The following is a 21027-nucleotide window of genomic DNA, read 5'->3' as shown; positions in this document are numbered from 1 at the left end:
AAAATCCTTGGTGATTAGCTCAGACCCAACCACTCACCCATGACTAGAATAAATTCAGAATCACTGAAGACAGAGGATAAAAGAAAAGGTCGTTCTTTCCTTTTACACAATCACCTTTATTATTTCAGTAGTAAGCACTGAAAGCTGCAACCACCGGTTCCATATAAATGCACAGATCTCCAAGGTGAAATTACTAGCTATTAAAAATAATGTGAATACATATGTCAATACATCCTCAGCTGGTGTATATCAGCACAGCTCTGTTGAAGTCAATGGAGTTGTACCAATTTATACCAGTGAGAAGACCTCGAGCAAATTTTCTACACTAAAATGATAACATCCTTCAGCTGTGAATGGATTTTCTAAGCAATAAAACAGTATTTTTATATAGTGAAAAAATCAAACTGAGATTTTGCAAAGCTGCCTAAGAGATTTGGAAGCCTCAGTATAATACTGTGGTAGGGAAACTTCCCGCTAAATATTCCTATTAAACAGAAGACTGAAAAAGAATACAAGTACTTACTATCTTGTGATACATCAGTTAAGAGTCAGAACTAACTAGCAATGAAGGGAAAGGGGAACAGAAAAAATTGAATAATTTAAAACATGGAAAAGAAGATCTGGGGACAAATCCGGAGAAGGTGATCATTGGGATAGACGTATTGAAGTCGCCGATTGACAGCAGTTGGGGATGTGGCCCATTGACTCCGAAGGCGCTACGTCCATTTACACCAGTTGGGGATTTGTTCCAACTCACTCCAATAGCGTTACACTGGTTTATCTGCCCCAACTGAAGTCGCTGGCACTGGTCCCTGTCTCCTGGCCTCAGCCCGTTGCTGGTTCACTCGTCACAACCTATGAAACGATAGATCTGTGGTTAGACATTGTGGACACTGTCCATTTCACTAACCGGCACTCCGGTGTCTACGCTCTGGTGATGATCTGTAATGGCTGATGGCCCAGAGTCTGACTCAGAAGATCTGTGCTCGATTCTCAGGCTTTCTGTGTGACTTTGGGCATCGTAGGCCAACATTTCCAAAAGCAACCTCTCATTCTGGGCGCCTGACCACGGCCCTCCTTTCTGAAGGCTGCTGAGAATCTGCATCCGCAAATGGAATCAGTGCGTGTGAAGACAATTTATGCCTGTTGGGGATCTCTCCATCGATTCCAGTGGAGTTACGGCTGAATTATACCAGCTGGAGATCTGGCCCATTGACTCCCATTGGCTTTCAATGGGATTTCGTATCCCAAAACTCCCATAAAGTCCTTTGAAAATCACTAACAATGACCCCCTAAACCCCAAAATGGACACTATGATAGTAAGAGTTCCTACCTCAGAAAATGAACAACTTGACCGTCATGAGCATGTTGAAGGCGATGCTTTTGGCAAGCAGAACTCGCAGACCCAGCACAGTCACTGACAGCATGTTCACTTTTTCCATGTTTGGCTCTGTGGGGGGGGAAAGGAGGGAGGGAATACCTTGGATCAAATGGTTTTATATCAGCAGAAAGTGGGAAACACCTCAATAAAAATTATAAGAAAGAAAGAAAGAAAGAAAGAAAGAAAGAAAGAAAGAAAGAAAGAAAGAAAGAAAGAAAGAAAGAGGGAGAGTTAGCACAAGATTGAACGAAACAATCACAAATAATTAAAGAAAAATACAGCAATCTAGAGCGAGAGAAGACAGAGACACTTTGCACAGACAGGCAAAGTAGCATTCCTTTATTTTATCCAGACTGTGGATTTCATTTGTATTCAGCCTGTGTGTGACACTGGCAGGCCAGATGCCAGTTCTTGCCCAGGCTGCAGGCATTAGCTAAGAACTGACAAACTCATAGCTGGAGACCAGACCAGGTCACCTATTTGTTAGTTTTGCTCAAAATAGGTATTAGTCTTCTAAGAATGTCTCCAGGATTTAGACTCTCTCAGATGCTTGTAAGGTGCTCAATGCATCAGTCCCACTTGCCATGGCTGTAGAAAAGATGTAAGTTTTGCTTTATAACTTTAACAATATTTGCTCTGAACTTACGACCTCAGGCAGAAGACTCATTCCCCTCCCCCGTCCCCCTGCCCATCCAGATATACCATCACACTCAGATGGGCCACCAGGAACCATTGCAATACAAAGGATTGTATAGTGGCCCTATCGCACCTGGGAAATGCTACTTGCAAGGAAGCTGGTCCTGTGGGCTTGGAAGCTGAATGAAGGAAATAAAGCAAGTCCACCGGAAAAGTTTCCATCTTTTTAGCTGTTTGAACTCTGAAGGGCAGAGAGTTCTGTCACCTTGGTCTGCCCTGACAACACTTTGAATTGACAGATCACTACAACTCTGCCACTCTTAGGATTAGCTGGTAACTCATTGGTGTGTCTATGTTTGCTTCCTTTAGCCTGTAGGAAACTCTCTTATTCCTTTTTCCTAATTAATAAACCTTTCGATAGTTTATTATATGATTCTCTACAGGCGTTGTCTTTGGTGTAAGATCTAGGGCGCCAATTGTTCTAGGGGTAAGTGACTGGTCTCTTGGGACTGGAAGCAACCTGAGTGTGGTGTGATTTTTGGTGTAAGTGACTAAGTCCCATTTATCTGGGTGGCAAGATAGACTGGAGCATCAAAAGGGACTGTCTGTGACTCCATGGTAAGCCTGGTACGGTGATCCAGGAGTTCCCATTTGGTACTGAGTTGGTGAAATCTTATTATACAACACACCACCAGTTTGGGGTGTCTGCCCTGTTTTTGACAGTCTGCCCTGAGGTAGGCCCTCATGGTTGTGAGCCACTCCAGACAACCTGACTCCATGCATACCAAGGGCCCTCCCACATTCACCATCCATTTTCATCAATTTCACAGTCATAGAATTTTTAAAATCTGACATTTCACTGTGTTGTAACCGTGGGGCTCCCGACCCAAAAGTGGGCTGCTGGGGGGGGGGTTAAGGCAATGCTAGGGGAGGTCGTGGTATTACCACCTCCATTTCTGCACTGCTGGTGGGGGCAGTGTTGCCTACAGAGCTGGGCTCCCAGCCAGCCCCCCCGGAGCTTCCTGCAGCCGTGGGAGGTTCTCGGAGATGGGTCTGACTCAGCCCTGGGAGTGGCCCCTGTGGGGGTAAAGGAAGTCCTGTCCCTCCTGAGCCCGCTCAGGGCTAGCATCTGGAGCCTGGCACATGGTAAGCGCGCCCTGCCCTGCCCCTCCCCTACACTAACCAGATGTCAGGGGTGAGACCAGATTTCACAGTCCGTGATGTGTTTTTCACGGCCGTGAATTTGGTAGGGCCCTAGGAATAACGATTGTTGGTGAGCAGCACTGCTGTGTGGAAAGAGCACAAAAAATATCAATACAACCTCCCCGCACCCAGTAATGAGTGAATGGAAATGTTTGAAAATCAGGTTGAAATTAACTTTTGACCTGGTCATAATTTTTTTTTATCCCCCCCCCCCCCCACACACACACACACAGAAAAAGTAGACATACTGTCCAAAACAAAACAAAACAAAAACACGTGTTTTGGTGTTCAGCAAACAAACTGCCAGTGTTCCATAAAGAGTCAAACGTTAAACATTATTTTTCAACGGAGAGATTCCATTTTCAAATATCCGCATTGAATCCCACCCTCAAACAAACATAATCCCACTGGCCCTTCATTATATTTCATTTTATTTTGGGTAACTAACCTTCGAACGTGGAATTTGAAGATTCACACACTTGAGTGTTATTGATTGGGGCCGAGATGGGAGCTGTTGAAAGAGAGAAAAATGAAAATATAGTTCAATTAAAACAATTATGAAACAACAGATAAATACAACCTCCCCGCACCCAGTAATGAGTGAATGAAAATGTTTGAAAATCAGGTTGAAATTAACTTTTGACCTGGTCATAATTTTTTTTTATTTCCCCCCCACAGAAAAAGTAGACATACTGTCAAAAACAAAACAAAACAAAACAAAAAAACACGTTGTATTTTGGTGTTCAGCAACCAAAACCCAAACAATTCTGGCCCAAAAGTTTAGCTGAAAACTGGGGTGGTGGTGGAAATCAGCTAAAACCAGCCCAAAACAAAAGCCTTTTGGGGGGAAAAATCTTTTTTTTCTGACTAAAAATCAAAAAATTCTCAAAAAGCTGACACTTTCTGTTAAAATCCATGCTTAAAAAAAAATCCTATTTTCCACCAAGAAAAGGTTTTGAAACAAAATATTTGAAAAGCCGTGATTAATTTAATGAAACGAAGTGCGTTTTCCATTAAACACCTAATCCAAGTCTCACTGGTGTCAATAGGAGGCTTTATGTGAAGTTGGATCACAAGTTAAGGTTGAGATTTGTAATCCCAATTCCCATTTCTGTAAATGAGAATTCAACATCCAAATCCATGAGGTGGCTGTGAAAATCTAAGTCATAATAGAAATATTTTCAACTAGCGCTGGCTGAAAAATGTAAGGATAGTTTCACCAAGAAAAAGGTACATTTTGAAGTTAGTTTCATTGCTAAGTTCAAACCTGAGCCATGGTTTATTTTTTCAAACTTTATCTTGGTCTTTTTTAAATCAAAAATAGAATCCAAATCGTTTTCAAAATTCTTTGTTTAGCTAAAATCCAGCTTTACATTACTGAAAATTCTAATCACCATTTCAATAATATTGTCGAGAATGTTTCCTTAAAAACTTTGATTAAAATGTCACACAATTATTCATGAAACATTAAATGGGGAAATTTGTTCATATTCTTAAAAGCTCATTTTTCAACACAGAATCATTGGGTTTGACACATTTCCCATCTAGGGTTAGATTTACAAAAGTGACTAAAGATGCATTCAGGTGCCTTAGTGATTAATGGGTGTTAGACGTCTAGATGCTATTTAAAATGTCACCGGGGTTGAGATTTTTAAAGGGATTTAGGCACCTAGTTGGACTTTTCAAAAACATCTAAGTGCCTAACACCCACTGGGACCTAAATACCATTAAAAATCTGGCCCTAAATGAGTTAGGAAGGAACTGCCTAGGTGCTTTTGAAACAAAATATTTGGGCTCTGTCTTTGGGCACTGAAACACCACTGGACATCCGGCCCCTAGCTCCCATTAGAAGTTTTATCGAACATTTCTGGGTAGGGATGGGTATCCTTGAATTCAGGACTATGACGCACCATGAAATGAGGTGCGTCTGGAAAGCGATGATAAAATTCACATTTGCGCCATATAACTAACTGTACCTGATAGAGGGTGCTTTTTCTGAAAAGATTTTCCGTCGTGTTTAACATTGCACTCCACTTCTTCATTCGGGTCAACCTTCACCACCTGGATCATGCTGTATTTCCCATTTGAAGAGAGAATGGCTTCTTCCGATTTGTATACCAAGCCTGCCTGATGACTCATGTTTACTTCTATGGCCTTGGGGTAGAAATCCTTAGCTAAACAAGCCGCCGTCAACTTTTGGCCATCGCTTTGTTTTGGCTGTGCAGATTTCACAACAAAGATGGATGGACTGGAAGTCCCTGGATTTTCTGAAAACAAATAATTGATGGTTATAATTTAATTAGATTAAACTCTAAAGGGAGGGAGAGTTAGGTTAAGGGTCATAGAATAAAGTCATAGAATATGGAGTCTCTCGCCTCTGGGTCAGATATAGCAATGGAAAGGGCATCCCTTCCCCTCAGTTTTGGATATGGTGATGGGCTATAGAGGCTACATCTCCAAATTGCTGGTTCGGATACAGGCCCTGCTGATGGTAATTGGAGAAACCATCATCTGAGGTATTTTTTAAAACCCGTATTTCTAGATTTCAGCTGGAATCCTTGCTGAAAATACTAGCAAGAGGTGCTGACGCAGAACGGACTACAGAAGACAGAGACGGGGAGAGAGATGGGAACTATGGCTGTGATTTTCAGAGGAGACTAAAGGAGTTGTGCACTCAAAAGCCCAGCCTGAAAACTCAAGAGTGGACATTTATATGAATATCAAAACCAATTCCCAGGTTCCCTATGTCCTTAACACTTACTTATATTGGTGAGAGCTCACATGCATCAGTAGCCTCTCCTGTGCGAGTGAGAACTTCAGTCTTTAACAAGGAGGCCTTAAAATTAGCAAACTCCGAACACCTATCGCATAACACTCAACAGCATAATTTAATCCTGCATTGGCGTCATCTTGGCACCTGTTCTGAAATTATAAATGCACCCGCGGGAAGGTTCTGCGTGGTCCACGGCTTTTTGATGTGGCCAAAACACATAACCATCGCAATAACGGTAAGGGAGAAAGTTCAGTCAGTGGGTGACCGACTCTGCTCTCTTTTACTCCTGGCTCTACAAGGAATGCACCAGAAACCATGGCTCTACTTCCGGAGTAAAGTACCACTCCTAGTAACGGCGGCAAAAAACAAAAATCCTTTATTCATTTACAGCTGCCGATTTCCACAGAAACTTTTGCAATTCTACTAAGAGCTATAACAATATTTTTCAACTCTTACTGCATCTTTTAAATGTGTTTCCCATGTGTGAGTGAACCAAGGAACAGAACCCTCTCTGGAGAAGTGTTATTATGGGCACTTTAAAGGCAAACAAATCTGATTTCATCAGACCACTTCATGCTGGTGTCTCAAAATGTTTCATTAACGTGAATACCCAGAAAACCTAGTTAACATGGAATGGCCTGAGGGATACAGGGGCACTGTCAGTGCCTGAAATTTAACTGCTCGTCGCCAGGGTTTTCTGAGGTGTGAAGTAGATGTTGACAATTATGTACATATGAAGAAAAACCAAGTTGCCTCTGATATAAATCCACGTTGCTGCATTGGAGTCAGTGGGACCAAACACCAGCTGGCGCCAATCAGCCATAGATCAATGGGATTCAATGGGGTGGTGCAAACTGACCTAAGAGCTCGAGCCTATCAAAGGGCCAAATCCCCCCCGGTGTAAATCAGCAACAGCGCTAAGTTCGATGGGAAATCTTTCAGTTCACACCAGCTAGAGCGCAATAACACCCCGCAAAGCGATCGAGTTCTGCACTGCTAAGAGATGTGCTGCTTTTCCAGTTGTGTTGGGTCTCCAGGATATTTTGTTAATTTAACTTACAATAAAAATAACAGGTACATGAGACAGCTCTTCCCTGGCCTGGCCTATCCTATTGACAGCCCCGTACCGTGATCCCTGTATTGTGCAGCCCGCCCCTGTGAGACAAACCCGACATTGCAAACGGATCCCTCAGAACCTGAGTGCGAAATGAATCTCCAACCTCCTATCTCCACTGATAGTCATAAAAGTCATTAAAGCCGGACTCTCTCCGTGGGAACACAATTCCTGTTAATGGCCTCACTCCGGATTTAAGAACAGGAGTACTTGTGGCACCTTAGAGTATGTATGCATCCGAAGAAGTGGGCTGTAGTCCACGAAAGCTTATGCTATAATAAATGTGTTAGTCTCTAAGGTGCCACAAGTACTCCTGTTCTTTTTGCGGATACAGACTAACACGGCTGCTCCTCTGAAACTCCGGATTTAGGAGGGGATAATTTGGCTCAGCATACCCCCATTATCTAGGCACTGGAAACAGCAGGTCAAACTGCTGGATGACCTAGAACCAGCGTGGCTGCACTGTAGGCAGAGCCGTGCTGGTTTGCACCAGCTGCGAACCTGTAGCAATGCAGTCAACTGACATATCAAAGATAACAAAAATGATACTTACCGGGCTCAACAGAAAGCTTAGTGCCTTTGCCAAAAGTCAGAGCTCTGGTCTCCCACGCACAGTGCTGCAGGGCCAGGCACAGAACTCAAGAGGCTGCTCTAAGAGTGGCTTCAGAGGAAGCCTGATTTGCACCAGTGAAATGGAGACGCTACATCTCCCTTTGGCTTATGCAATGGGAATCAAACACTATAGACGATACAACCTAGCTGTTCCTTCCTGGGCTCAACCAAAAGCTTAACTCCACTTCCAAAAGTCACAGTGGGAGCTTTCCAAGCCCAGCACTTTCTCTCCAGGCAGATAACTGCATAGTTTGTCTTAAACCCTACTCTAAAGGAAGTCTCTCAGATCACTTCAATCTGAAAATTCAGCTGGTTGTAACTACTTCTCGGCCTCAGTCGTGCCAGTAGAAACAGGGACATTTGTTTCAAATGTGTCTCCATTTTCCTGGTTTGGAAATGCCCTTCCTTTTTTTCCAGGAAGATTTCTCTTAACTTTTAGCAATAACAATATCAAAAGGGCTATAAAAATGACTCCTAGCATCAAACAATGCCGTTTTCAGGAAAGGAAAACATGTCAATCAAAATCTCAATTTAAAAATGATTAAATGTATCGTTCAAAAATACAAAAAACCTGAATGTTTTCAAAGCAGCTGACAGGTTTTGAACATAAGGGATTTGCGGGGGAATGTTTATTTTCAATGTTTAAAAGCGTTGGTCAAAAATTTTCAGCCAACTATATTTATTCAGCCTGGATAACGTTCTTCTCCAGTGCAAAGGAAAAAATGGAATTAACAATGGGAAAGAAACGTTTTTATGAAGAAAAAACCCACTCTTTATCTTTGTACTTCTTTGTAGCGCCAGAACAACCAGAGAATTTCTCTCTCTCTCTCTCTTTTGAAAGAAAAAGTGAATTTAATGCTGGGAAAAGGTGCAGACTAAAGAGTGAGAGAGATGAACATACAACACTTACTTGGTTCCACAGCCAAAGTCGTGCCTTTCCCAAATATTAAAGAATCAGCACTTCGCACACAGTATGAGAAGGCTCTTCAAAAAAACCTGATTGGAAAGTGCTCTGAAATCTGTGAATTTCTGGATTACCTTCTGGAATCTAGGGGCCAAGTTCTGAGAACTTTACTCGCATTTATTAGCATCTTCTGTGCATGACCCTGTTAAAATCATGGGGCCTCTTGTGGAGTAAAAGATTCATGAACATCAGGGTGTCACTATCTTGCCCCAAAGCTGGGATTTTCAAAGGAACTGTAAGGATTTAGGTGTCAGATTCCCTTTGAAATTCAATGAGATCTGGGTGCCTAAGTCCCTTAGGCTCCTTGCAAAACCTCAGCCTTCACTATTAGTTTATGCGAAGCCTTCAAACTTTTTTTTTGCCCCCACTCACCTGGCTGGACTGTGAGTTTAGTCCCATTTCCAAACGTGAGTTTCACAGTGGTAAACACACTGCTAAATTCTCACCCCGAGTCCCAGCTCTGGGTTGGGCACCTGCAGCATTTCTCTAGCACACACCTAGCTCAGACCAATTGCTCTTCCATTCCCACTGAAATGAGTTAATTCCTTTCCTAACAAAGGGGGAAATGGCTGTGTAGGAACCTGCGATCTCTACTGAGGAAATGTGATCATTTAGGGAGGTATTTTTAAGGTTGACAAATACTCCCTGATATTTTACCCCTGGCTAAAGCACTTGATGGGAAATAAAGTGTATACCAAGTTGAGGTTCTCAAAGATTTGGGATAATTCCTGTTAATATTAATGGCCATTTAGCATCCAAATCCACTAAGAGGCTTTGAAAATGCCAACCCTAAAGAACAATCTCTGCCAACTGCGAGAAGTTTCCAGCATCCCTTTGGTCTTAAGTTATTTGCAAGGGGAAACTTTTGACACTGCAGTTCTTTCCATTCCCCACCCCCGCCCCACAACACACTCTGGTGGTCTCAGGGGTGAGTTCTCAACCAATAATGGTAACAAATAACGCCTCGCGCTCATACAGCGCTTCCCATACACGAGTCTCTGAGAGCTTTGCAAAGGGGATACGGTCTCATTATCCTCATTCACAGATGGAGAAACTGAATCGCATTTAGGACTTGCCCGAGCTCACCCCACAGACAATTGTTAGCTTAAGGTGAGGGTTCCGGATTAGATTTAACACGGGGATTTTCAAAGGTGCCTAAGAGAACTAGGTGCTGAAATCAGAGGGACTTGTGTACCTAACTCACCTAGGCTCTGTTAGAAAGCCCCAGCATAAACCCACAGGCCACCGTTCCAGCGCCAAACCCTAGGCCCCTGAATCCTTGTTTAGATGGCTCGATAAGCGGCTTCTCCCCTGAACACACAGCGGCTCCGGCCGAAAGTTGTATGTCTTTGGGACTGGCCTGAGGAGCGCGGCAGCGGCCGGAGCGCAGCGCTTTTAAAAGTCACCCCTTCACTGAGGTGCCAAAGTCGATGCCTGGGAGCCTATCTTTAGTCACCCGAATAGGAACAATTCTTAGCCCCAGGCAATAATGATTCCGAGACGTTGAAGCATAACAAGTACGTACCTGGTTCCACCGTGAGCCGGGTCCCGCTGCCGAAGAGAAGAGCTGTTGTGGCACTGTTACACGCGGCAGTACAAAAACGGTGTGCCTAGAGAGCCCGCTTTGGTCTTTCCTAGCTACACGAACACAGCTTTGCTAGAGACCCCCAGAGCCGGGCTGCTCTTATCAGAGAACACCTTGAAACGTGCTCTGATCTCTGACACTCTCAAAGTGCGGAGCTGCTGGCACAACTGCACTGGGACAGATTCTTGGGTGGTGCAAGTTGGCATAGCTGGGTTACAGAGATCAGAAGGGCAATGCCGCCCTTGGGTGCAGAAAGGGGGAATAGACAGTTTATTTTAACCTCTGCTGGAATCCTGTGTCCAGCTCTGGTGCTCACAATTCAAGAAGGAGGTTGATAAATTGGAGAGGGGTCAGAGAAGATGAATGATTAAAGGATGAGAAAACCTGCCTGAAAGTGATAGACTCATGGAGCTGAACCTGTTTATCTTAACAAAGAGCAGGTTAAGGGGTGATTTGATCACAGTTTATAGGTATCTACATAGGAAACAAATATTTGATAATGGGTTTTCAATGTAGCAGAGAGCGGTTTAACGTGATCCAATGGCTGGAAGTTGAACCTAGATAAATTCAGATTGGAAACAAGGTGTATATTTTAACACTGGGGATAATTAACCAGTGGAACAGTTTACCAAGGGATTTTCCAGCACTGACCATTTTTAAGTCAAGATGGGATGTTTCTTCAAGAGATATTCGATGGGAATTATTTTGGGGAAAGTTCTGTGGCCGGTGATATACAGGAGGTCGGATTAAATGATCACAACGGTCCCTTCTGGACTTGTCATCTGAGGTTCTATAAAATCAATAGCGCTTTGGCAAATGACACCCCCCGAGATTCCCACCCGATTGACTTCACTGGAGTTATGTCCATTTACCTCAGCTGCTGACCTGGCCCAGGGCCCAGGGCCTGGGGCGCTGGTCCAACAGACTTCATATGAGCTACATCCATTTACACCAGGTGAGCATTTGGCCTCACTGGTTTCTCTTGATTGGCACCAGCTGGAGATCTGGCCCGTCTGATTGTAATGAAGCTGGACTAGCAGATATTTCCATGCTAGGAATTCACTCTACTGGGTTTTAACAGCAACAAGGACCCAAATCGTATACACGTTTTCTAGATTCACTAATGAACGCAATTGATTGTACCTCCCACCTCAAGGCAATTTTTTATCACTTCTTTTAACAGTGTTCTCAAAAAAATCAATATAAAACAAGATTGTTAAAAAATGCAAAAATTCACACAGAATATTAAGCTTCTCCCTATATCCAACTATTCCTTAACCCACCTCACCCAACAACTTTTAAATATACAGAGGTATGTATGACTGAACGCTCTCTGTGCTATGTTCATGGAGGAAAAGCTTTTCAAAAGTGCCAAGGGAACTGTGCTCCTAGCTTCCTTCAGCATTTCTGGGAAATCTCCTTCATGAAGTATGCAAAAGGTTGAAAACATATAACGTTGCCTAGGGAATTTGGACACCCAAATCCTGTCATTTTCATGGGAATTGGGTTTTCAAGGGTAACATTTTCAAAAGCACCCACAAGCTAGATTTGTAAAGGTATTTAGGTTCACTTAGGCTGGTTTTATAGGTATTTCAAGATGCAGATAGGCACTTGGTGGGGATTTCAAACGGGTCGAGATGCATTGATTTCAATGGGAGTTAGAGATCTAGGTGCTTTTGAAAAATCTTACGAGGCACCTTTCGACAGCGGTAGTCACCGAAATACATTTAAATCTGGACCTTAGGAGCTGAAGCCTCATTGAAAGTCTATGTGACTGACTAAGTGTCTACGTGATTTCAATGGAAATTAGGCACATAAGACTTTTGAGCATCTAAGCCTTGGCTGCTTTTGAAAATTTTACCCATCATCAACCAAGAACTGTTCTGCTGTCAGTTTCTATACAGAGTTGGATATTTCTGAACAATAAAATCAACCTTTCCACCACTATACCCTTCCCCAAAAGCTCAAAAATACACTTGATAAATACTTACGTGGTTCAACTCTCAGCTGAGTGCCTTTCCCAAAGATCAAGGGCCATGTGTTAACACACTTCAAATGGGCCCTACAAAAACTTACATGTTCCATCTCGCTCAGAGAAATTCTGGAACTTCATGAACTGACTCACAAACCCCAGATCTTTTCCCTTTAAGTTAGAGCTTCACTTTCCAAAACAAAAACCAACAACGACCACCTACTCCAATTTCTTCAGTTTACACCCACAGAACTCGAGACAAAGAAATCCAGCAACCACTTATAAAGTTGTCCCATTGATCCACCCTATATTTCAACCCTCTCTGAAAACTGTAATTACTTTTCTAAATAGAACCTTACATTTCATGGGTGACATTTTCCCAATCATCCAAGCAATTTGGACACCCAATTCCCATTCATTCTGGAGGAACTTGGACATCCCAATTGCTTAGGCAGTTTTCGAAACTTCAGCCCCAGGTTATTACAAAATTATTTCAGGAACGTGAAAAACGCTCACGCTTCTTTTCGTGGATGAATTACTTACTTGGTTCCACAGTCACTTTGGTGCCGCTCCCGAAAATCAGTTTCTCATACTCCACAGAGTTAGAGAGCCATCGCAAAACCTCTAGAGCATCAGCCTTCAACCCTGGGGCCTGCGTTCTGAACTGACCTAAAACCCTGCAAAGCCACTGACGTTTAGGGCGCTGAGGCATTTTTACACCAAATCTGGCCCGGATTACCAGATCCTGAGCCAGTGTAAATCGGTGTAACTCCATTGACTCAGTAGAGCTACACCAATATATATCAGCTCAGGATGTAGACCACTTGCTCCGCTGTGGCTATGCAGATATGCACCGGCTAGGGATCGGGTCCACTTACTCCAATAGAGCCACATCCAATTTACTCCAGGGAGGGATCTGGCCCTTTGACGCCTATGGAGTGATGCCGGTTTGCACAAGTTGGGAATCTGGACCGCTAGGGCCAAAGGAGCTATGCAATGCATCTGAGCTGAGTCTTTAGCTGGCAAGAAAATCCTCTCAGACCCCAGAAAGCAAAATCATTTCTGTGTGGAACCACGGAGCAATGCTCCCCTTCCCTTCGAGTGTAATTTTAAACATACAAAGCTTTGTACTTACTTGGTTCTACTGTGACAGTGGTCCCTTTCCCGAAGATGAGTTTATCTGTATCCACATTGTTTGTAGCCTGCTGAAGAATAGGTCTCTAGGACCTCCGTGGACATGCCAAGACAGAGGACTAAAAACAGGACTTTATCCTTACAAGACACATTATCCAGAGCCAGGAAGTGTGTATCGTGTCCTATTTCTGCCAAAAATGAGAAAAAATCATTCTGTAGTTGAATGATTCCAAAGACTTTATTCCAGAAGATGCTTCTGAGCTAAACCTTCTTCCCAGCTCTTAGGATATTGCTCAAACTGTTTCTCGGGGGCTACATGGAAATAGGGAGAAAAAGAATAAAAAGTACTGTAGTTACCTCCTCTGAAATTTCGGGTTACTGTATTTTTCCCCACGAAATATTGCTTTTCCTTCATCGGCAGGTTTTTGTACGGCACTCTATGGAGTTTGTGTCACTGTGCTCGTACCCCACCCAGACACAGTGCTACACCTCATTACAAAAATCCCTCTTCTGTCTCACGGTACAGAGCTGTGAGAGTGCCTGCAGCCATGTGACTTCTCAGGGACTGTTCCAAGAAAATCAAAGCGGTTGCTTACCACAGCTTCATTCCAGCCTCGGCAACATGAAGACGGGGCCAAGATTTTCAGACTTGGGGGGAGCCCAAAGCTTCAGTTCAAGACTGGCATTTTCAAAGGAGCCTAAGGAAGTTAGACACAGAGGCTGAGATTTTCAAAGCTACCTAAGGGATTTGGAGACAGATTAACAAAGGTATTTAGGCACCTATAGGTACAGATAGACACCTAGTGGGATTTTTAAAAGGAGCTAAGTAGCTTAGGAGCCTAACTCTCTTTGGAATACATGGAGTTAGGGATTTAGGGCCAAATTTGTAAAGGTATTTAGGTGCCTGGTGAGATTTTCAAAAGCATCTAGATGCCTAAAACCAATGGGAATTACCACATAGAGACTTTTGAAAATCCCACTAGGTGCCTAAATACCGTTACAAATCTGGCCCTTAACCTTCTTAGGCACTGTTTGAAAATCCCATTGGTGACAGGGCAGCCTGGTGACTGGCTATGGCTGGAGCAGGAGCAGTCCATCAGAACTACCAGGCACATCTGGGCACATCTCAGCAAGGTAGCAACACCAGGCAGACTGTGCTGGCTGCTTTCACGAGGAGCCTGCCTTGGGGGTCACTTGGTTAGACCCTAGCTTGTGGATTGGCTGGACCCTTAGAACTGGCAGGTAATTACCTCAGATGACTCATCAAGCTCAGAACAAGCATCACAATTGGGCACCAGCTGCAACTTTATGCCTAGATACCTTTGAAAATGTGGCCCCTGGGAGCCAGTGTTTCATTAAAGTCAGTGAGACTACGGCCTGGTCTACACTACGGCGTTAGATCGACATTCCCTGTGTTGGGTCTAATTTATAATGCCTGTCTACACTCCAGAGCCCTTTCTGCTGCAATAAAGGGCTTCTAAAATCGATGCCTGTACTCCACCTCGGCGAGAGGAGTAGCACTAGCGCTGACCTTCCTGGGTCGAATTAGGGGTAGTGTAGACACAACGCTGTGTAATTTGATGGGATTGGCCTCCGGGAGGTGTCCCAGAGTGCTCCAATGTGACCGCTCTAGACATCACTTTCAACTCCACTGCTCTTCAGCCAGGTACACAGGAAAAGCCCTGGGAACTTTTGAATTTCATTTCCTGTTTGATCAGTGTGGAAAGCTCACCACCACGGCTGACCATGGCTGCCCAGGTACGCAAACGCGCTCCAGCGTGGAGCATGCAGGAGACACTGGCTCTGATCGCTGTGTGGGGAGAAGAGTCTGTGCAGGCAGAGCTCCGAACCAGCAGAAGAAACGCTGACATCTATGCCAAAATCGCACAGGGCATGGGGGGGGGGGGGGAGGCTACACCAGGGACACACAGCAGTGCTGTGTGAAAATAAAGGAGATCACACAAGTGTACCAGAAGACAAGGGAGGTGAACAGTCACTCTGGTGCAGAGCCACAGACATGCTGCTTCAATGAGCAGCTGCATGCGATTCTAGGCAGGGACCCGACCAGGACCCCAACACTCTCCGTGGATACCTCCCAGGGGACCAAGGCGGCCATGGGCAACAACGAGGAGGACATTGTTGTTGAGGAAGAGAAGGAGGAGAATGCACAGCAGGCAAGCGGAGGATCCATTCTCCCTGACAGTCAGGACTTTTTCCTAACTCTGGAGCCAATCCCCTCCCAGGATCCACTGGTGCAGGACTGTGATGGCGGGGAAGGCACCTTTTGCGAGTGCACACTTCTAATCACACTACAGGGGTTGAAGGCAATTGTGGTTACTGTTTAATTTGAGGTAAACAATCGGGATACAGTGGTGGCCAGTCCAGCCATGCAAAGGGTGCTCCCCAGAAAAGCCTGTTTATGTGCCAAGAGTTTCCCCACCAAAAAATGTCCCCATGTACCTACCCTTTCGTGTGTGCTCACCATGCCTGCCTGCAAACCGAAATCTGCTGCCCAGTGCTCTGCTGTGTGCTGTACCTTACTGGCAGGCTCTTCTTTTAAAACACAAAATTGGCCGAGCACCTCAGGGAATGTATTTACTGCTGTGAAGTGTTCCATTCATTGCAAGAGTTAACCTTCTGTTTTCAACAAATATGTTCTGTAAGGCTACCCTTGTGGGGTTTTATTTTCCTTGCAGCTGCAACTTTGTCTGTGGATGCTTCCTCCACTCCAGCACAAAGGCTGTCCCAGATTAGAAGGCAAAAAAAGTGCAGAGGGGAAGACATGTTCTGTGATTTGATGTGTTCCTATGAGGCTGACAGGGATCAGCTCCATGCATGGAGGTTCACACTCTCAGAGCATACGCACTGGCCAAGAGGGCAGGAAAGCATGCAGGGAACAAGACCGTGACATGCAAGAGGAGATGTTGCAGCTTATAGGGGAGCAAACAGACATGTTGAGGTGTCTGGTTAAGGTTCAGGAAAGGCAGCTAGACCTAGGAGTCCCACTGCCCCCAATGATGAACCAGCTGCCTTCCTCACCAAGTTCCATATCCTCCTCTCCCAGATGTCCTAAAATGTGTGTGGGGGTCCGTTATCCCTTGAACTCAGCTCCAGGGGATGTTTCATGGAGCAGAAAGCTCTCATTCCCACAGCGATTGTAATTAGCCGTATGTCCCTGCCCCTCCCTCCCTGTGTTATCAGGCCCTTACCTGGTTATCATTGCCATTCGGTGCTGTCTCTGTTCAGGATTTGTTAGCATAATAAAAATGCATGAATTGAGGACAAGAGGCTCTTTATTCACTGTGCACACTGTGGTTGGTGGGGGTTAGTTTACAGGGCAGTATATGCGAAAAAGGGGGCAGGTTGGTAAGGAACAACACACAGAACTGTCACATTCGTGTTGGGTCATTCATTAAACTGGTTTTCAAAGCTTCTTGGAGATGCAGTGCACCTCGATGTGCTCTTCTTACTGCCCTGGTGCCTGGCTGCTCAGAATTGGCAGCCAGGCGATCTGCCTCAACCCCCCACCCCACCAGAAACTTTCCCCCCTTACTTTCACAGCTATTATGGAGCACACAGCAAGCAACAACAACAATGGGAATATTGCTTTCACTGAGGTCTAACCCAGTGAGTAAACAGCGCCAGCACCCCTTTAAACATCCAAAGACACATTCTACCACCATTGTGCACTTGCTCGGCCTAGGGTTGAACTGCTCCTTACTGCTGTCCAGGCTGCCTGTGTACGGCTTCATGAGCCACGGGAGCAAGGGGTAGGCTGGGTCTCCAAGAATAACTATTGGCATTTCAACATCCCCAATGCTAATTTTCTGATCTGGGAATAAAGTTCCTTCTGTAAGCTTTCTGAAGAGACTGGAGTTCCTAAAGATGCGCGTGTCATGTACCTTTCCCGACCATCCCACGTTGATGTCGGTGAAATGGCCCTTGTGATCCACTAGCACTTGCAACACCATTGAGAAGTAGCCCTTATGGTTTATGTACTCTTTGGCAAGGTGGTCTGGTGCCAAGATAGGGATGTGTGTTCCGTCTATCGCCCCACCACACTTAGGGAATCCCATCATGGCAAAGCCATCCACTATGCCCTGCACATTTCCCAGAGTCACTACCGTTCTTAGCAGAAGTGAATTGATTGTCCTGGCTACTTGGATCACAGCAGCCCCCATGGTAGATTTATCCACTCCAAACTGATTCCCGACTGACCGGTAGCAATCTGGCATTGCAAGCTTCTACAGGGCTATCACCACTCGCTTCACAATTGTCAAAGCAGGTCTCATTTTGGAATTTCTGCACTTCAGGGCTGGGGAAAGCAATTCACAAAGTTCCATGAAAGTGGCCTTATGCAGTCAAAAGTTATGCAGCCACTGCTCCTCATCCCATACCCACATCATGATGCGGTCCCACCAGTCTGTGCTTGTTTCCCAGGCCCAGAAGAGGCATTCCACTGTGTCAACAAGCCCGGCTGCCGCTGCCAGCGTGTGCGAATTGCTCCATTCCATGGCTTCCAGCACAGCTGTTTGTGTGGCATCAGATTCTTCCGCACGGCGACTCCTGGCTAGGCTCTGCCAATACCGCAGGACAATGCGCGAGGTGTTTGTGATGCTCACGACAACAGCGTACATCTGAGCAGAGTCCATGCTTGCTGTGCTATGGCAACTGCATGTGTAACCCAGGCTTAGGAGCAAAAATGATTGTTTGCTGTTGCTTTCAGGGAGGGAGGGAGGAAGGGAGGAGGCAAGTGCATCATGGGAAGCTGACAACATGTACCCAAATAACTCGCGAAAATGTTTTTGTCCCATCAGGCAATGGGAGGCTAACCCAGAATTCCAGTCAGCAACAGGAACTGTGGGATAGCTGCCCACGGTGCATCGCTCCGTGCGTCAATGCTACCCATGGTAGTGAGGATGTGCTGTGTCGACGGAATGTGCATAGTGGGGACATGCAGCATCGACTTTGTAAAATCAGAGGCTAAATGTTGACTTAAATAAATTTGACCTAATTTTGTAGTGTAGACATGTCCTAAGGACACACTGTGATCAATACTTTGGCCATCGATTTTGTGGGTCTAGTGAAGTCCTGCTAAATCAACCACAGATTGCTCTCCTGTTGACTCCTTACACCACTGGAACAGGAAGACTAAGGGGAGTCAACTGGAGAGAGTCTCCCGTTGACATCGCGTAGTGTGGACCCCGCGGAAAGTAGATCTAAGCTACGTCGACTTGAGTTATGCTATTAACGTAACTCAAATTGCATAGTCCTATGTAGTTAGGCTTTCATGCGTAGTGTAAACTACACTAACATAAGCCCTGTGCCTCTTGGAGGTGGAGTTATTATGTCAGGGTAGTAGGGCACTTACATCGGCAGCAGCAAGGCTGTAGTGTGGACACTGACATAATTAGATCAACATAAGCTGCCTTATGTTGACCTAATTCTCTAGTGTAGACCAAGCCTCAGGCTCCCATGTCCCAAAATGAATTTTGAAAATGGGACTTAAGCTCCTAACTCACCCAAGTACTACTGAAAAATGTACCCCATGCAAATTTAAAAGCCTAGCTTTACTCCATCATTTTTAAAAGCCTCAGCCATAACTTTCACAGAACCAAACCAAGAATCGGCCTGCAGGGTGCTGGGAAATGGGCTTCTTCTCCCCCCCCCCCCCAAAAAAAAAACAGTTTTTTAAAAAAATCACAAAATTGACTTTTCAGTGAAAATATCAAAAAATTGAATATTCTCCCCCCCCCAAAAAAAAATAAACAAAGCACTAGTTTCAATGGGACCAGAATCCCAGCTGCTGTAAATCAACATCTCTCCATGGAGTCAATGGGGCCAGATTCCCAGCTGGCATAAACCAGTTTAGTTCCATCACAGCCAGTGGCACTATGCTTATTTATACCAGCTGAGAATCTGTACCCTGGGGTGCACATCTCTGTAAATGGCTCTGGCATGTCAGTGTGGGGACACATTTGTTACTTATATTAATATTACTATTATAGCATTTTGAGGCCACAGTCAGAGATCAGACCTTCATGGTGCTAGGTGTCACATGCATCCCTAAGAAAATGAAGATCAATGCCCCAAAGAGAGGACAATGTGAGGATGAGATTTTCAGAGCAGCTTAGGGCTACGTATACTCCGTACCCATCAGAAACCTACAGGAACAGGATGTTCAAATTCCCTGGGAGACTTGGACTTTCCCACAACAGGTGGATAGCAGGGACACAAGTGTGCAGAATGTAGCAGTGAAATAATGATGCTGCTTATTAATGTAATAAGTGGATGTTGTCACACACCAGGAGGAAATCCACTTCTCCTTTTTGAATGACTCTGAATGAGGTTTCTCTCACCGTGCCTCTGGCACAGTAATAAACGGCCGTGTCTTCAGCTTTGAGGCTGCTCACTTGTAGAAAGGCTGTGCTGAGGGATGTGTCCAGGGTCATTGTGACTTTCCCCTTAAAACTATCCGCATAAGTAGGCACCTCTGTATTTGTGTTAGTCCATCCTATGTAAACCAGCCCTTTCCCGGGAGCCTGTCGAACCCAGCTGATTGCATAGCTAGTGAATGTATAACCAGATCCTTTACAGGACATCTTCACAGACTCCCCCGGCTTCTTCACCTCTGCCCCAGACTGGACCAGCTGGATTTGAGCCTTTACCCCTGTGGAGAAAGAAGAAGCAGGGTGAGAGTTCTTCTGTCTAGTTCTGTTTTTCCCCTTCCTTGTCCCAGTGAAATTCACCTACCTGGGAGAGCTGCCAACAAGAGAAGAAAACTGAACCAACATGTCATGGTTATTCTTCTCCACAACCCTACAGTAGCAGAACACTGTGACTCTTTTTGCTGCAAAGAGCATCCACTGAGGACCAGTCACCGTCTTTTAAAAAGGAAGACATTTCCTCTTTATTTGCATATGCAGATCACACCACCCTCAAAAAGTGCAGAACCCGAGAGCCAGGAGGAGTAAGGCTGGTAACTTGCATGATAGACTCAAAGAGTCCAAGTAATGAGGTATGCCACAGATTTATCTCTTAGCTACTTATATGGCTGCATTGCTGTGGTGTGTGAGCACCTCACAGTCTGTAGTGTATTTATCCTCACTATGTACCAGTGAGATAGGAAGTTTCATCCCAGTTTTACACATGAGGCATTGAGAAACTAAGAGCCAGTTTTCAAAAGATATTTGGGTGCCTACGGAAGCAGATAGGTGCCTAGTGGGATTTTCAAAAGGGCAGACAAATAACTCTAATAGAAATCACTTCTGAAAACTTGACTACATGTCTATCGGCATCTTTAGGTGCCTTAATACTTTTAAACATCTGGCCCCACTGAACTTCCTTGCAGTCACATAGAAAGCCTGTGGCAGACCTCCTGTCTTCTAAATCCTGGGCTAGCATGTTAATATCAGGAGCATTCTTCCTGTCTGGCCTGCAAAGACTAAAGCGTGTGTCAACTTTGTGTACATGAGTAACCCTATTGACTTCAATGGGAATCCTTACATGAGTAAATTTCAGTATGTGCCAAAGTGGTTGAATGATTGGGTCCTACGGATGAATTTTCAAATTTTAATTTAAACCTAAAATCTATTTTTCACAATCATTGACATAAAGTCTCCCTTTCTTCTTCAAACAACTGAAGAGCTCATC

The 21027-nt window shown here is 44.7% G+C and overlaps 1 protein-coding gene across 1 annotated transcript; it reads right to left on the bottom strand.

The window, feature by feature from the left end:
- Positions 1-101: 101 nt before the first annotated feature.
- LOC128846517 (immunoglobulin gamma-1 heavy chain-like) lies at positions 102-20196 on the bottom strand. The gene is made up of 7 exons (XM_054045669.1): positions 20128-20196; positions 19734-20044; positions 12784-12832; positions 5197-5487; positions 3669-3731; positions 1334-1450; positions 102-855 (listed from the first exon to the last, which is right to left on the bottom strand). The coding sequence occupies exons 1-6, from the start codon at positions 20171-20173 to the stop codon at positions 1335-1337; spliced, it is 876 nt and encodes a 291-aa protein (XP_053901644.1). The 5' UTR covers positions 20174-20196; the 3' UTR covers positions 102-855; position 1334.
- Positions 20197-21027: the final 831 nt, after the last annotated feature.

Source organism: Malaclemys terrapin, chromosome 12 (assembly GCF_027887155.1).
Source record: "Malaclemys terrapin pileata isolate rMalTer1 chromosome 12, rMalTer1.hap1, whole genome shotgun sequence".
NCBI lineage: Eukaryota > Metazoa > Chordata > Testudines > Emydidae > Malaclemys > Malaclemys terrapin.
The sequence above is the reverse complement of the archived record's forward strand: the minus strand, read 5'-3'. Positions and strand labels throughout refer to the sequence as shown.

Coding starts and splice junctions, on each gene's coding strand:
- LOC128846517 (XM_054045669.1), bottom strand. CDS start 20,173: ATGACATGTTGGTTCAGTTTTCTTCTCTTGTTGGCAGCTCTCCCAG. Junction 20,045..20,127: donor CTTGTTGGCAGCTCTCCCAG/GTAGGTGAATTT, acceptor CTTTCTCCACAG/GGGTAAAGGCTCAAATCCAG. Junction 12,833..19,733: donor ATTACTGTGCCAGAGGCACG/GTGAGAGAAACC, acceptor AACTCTGTGGAG/TATGAGAAACTGATTTTCGG.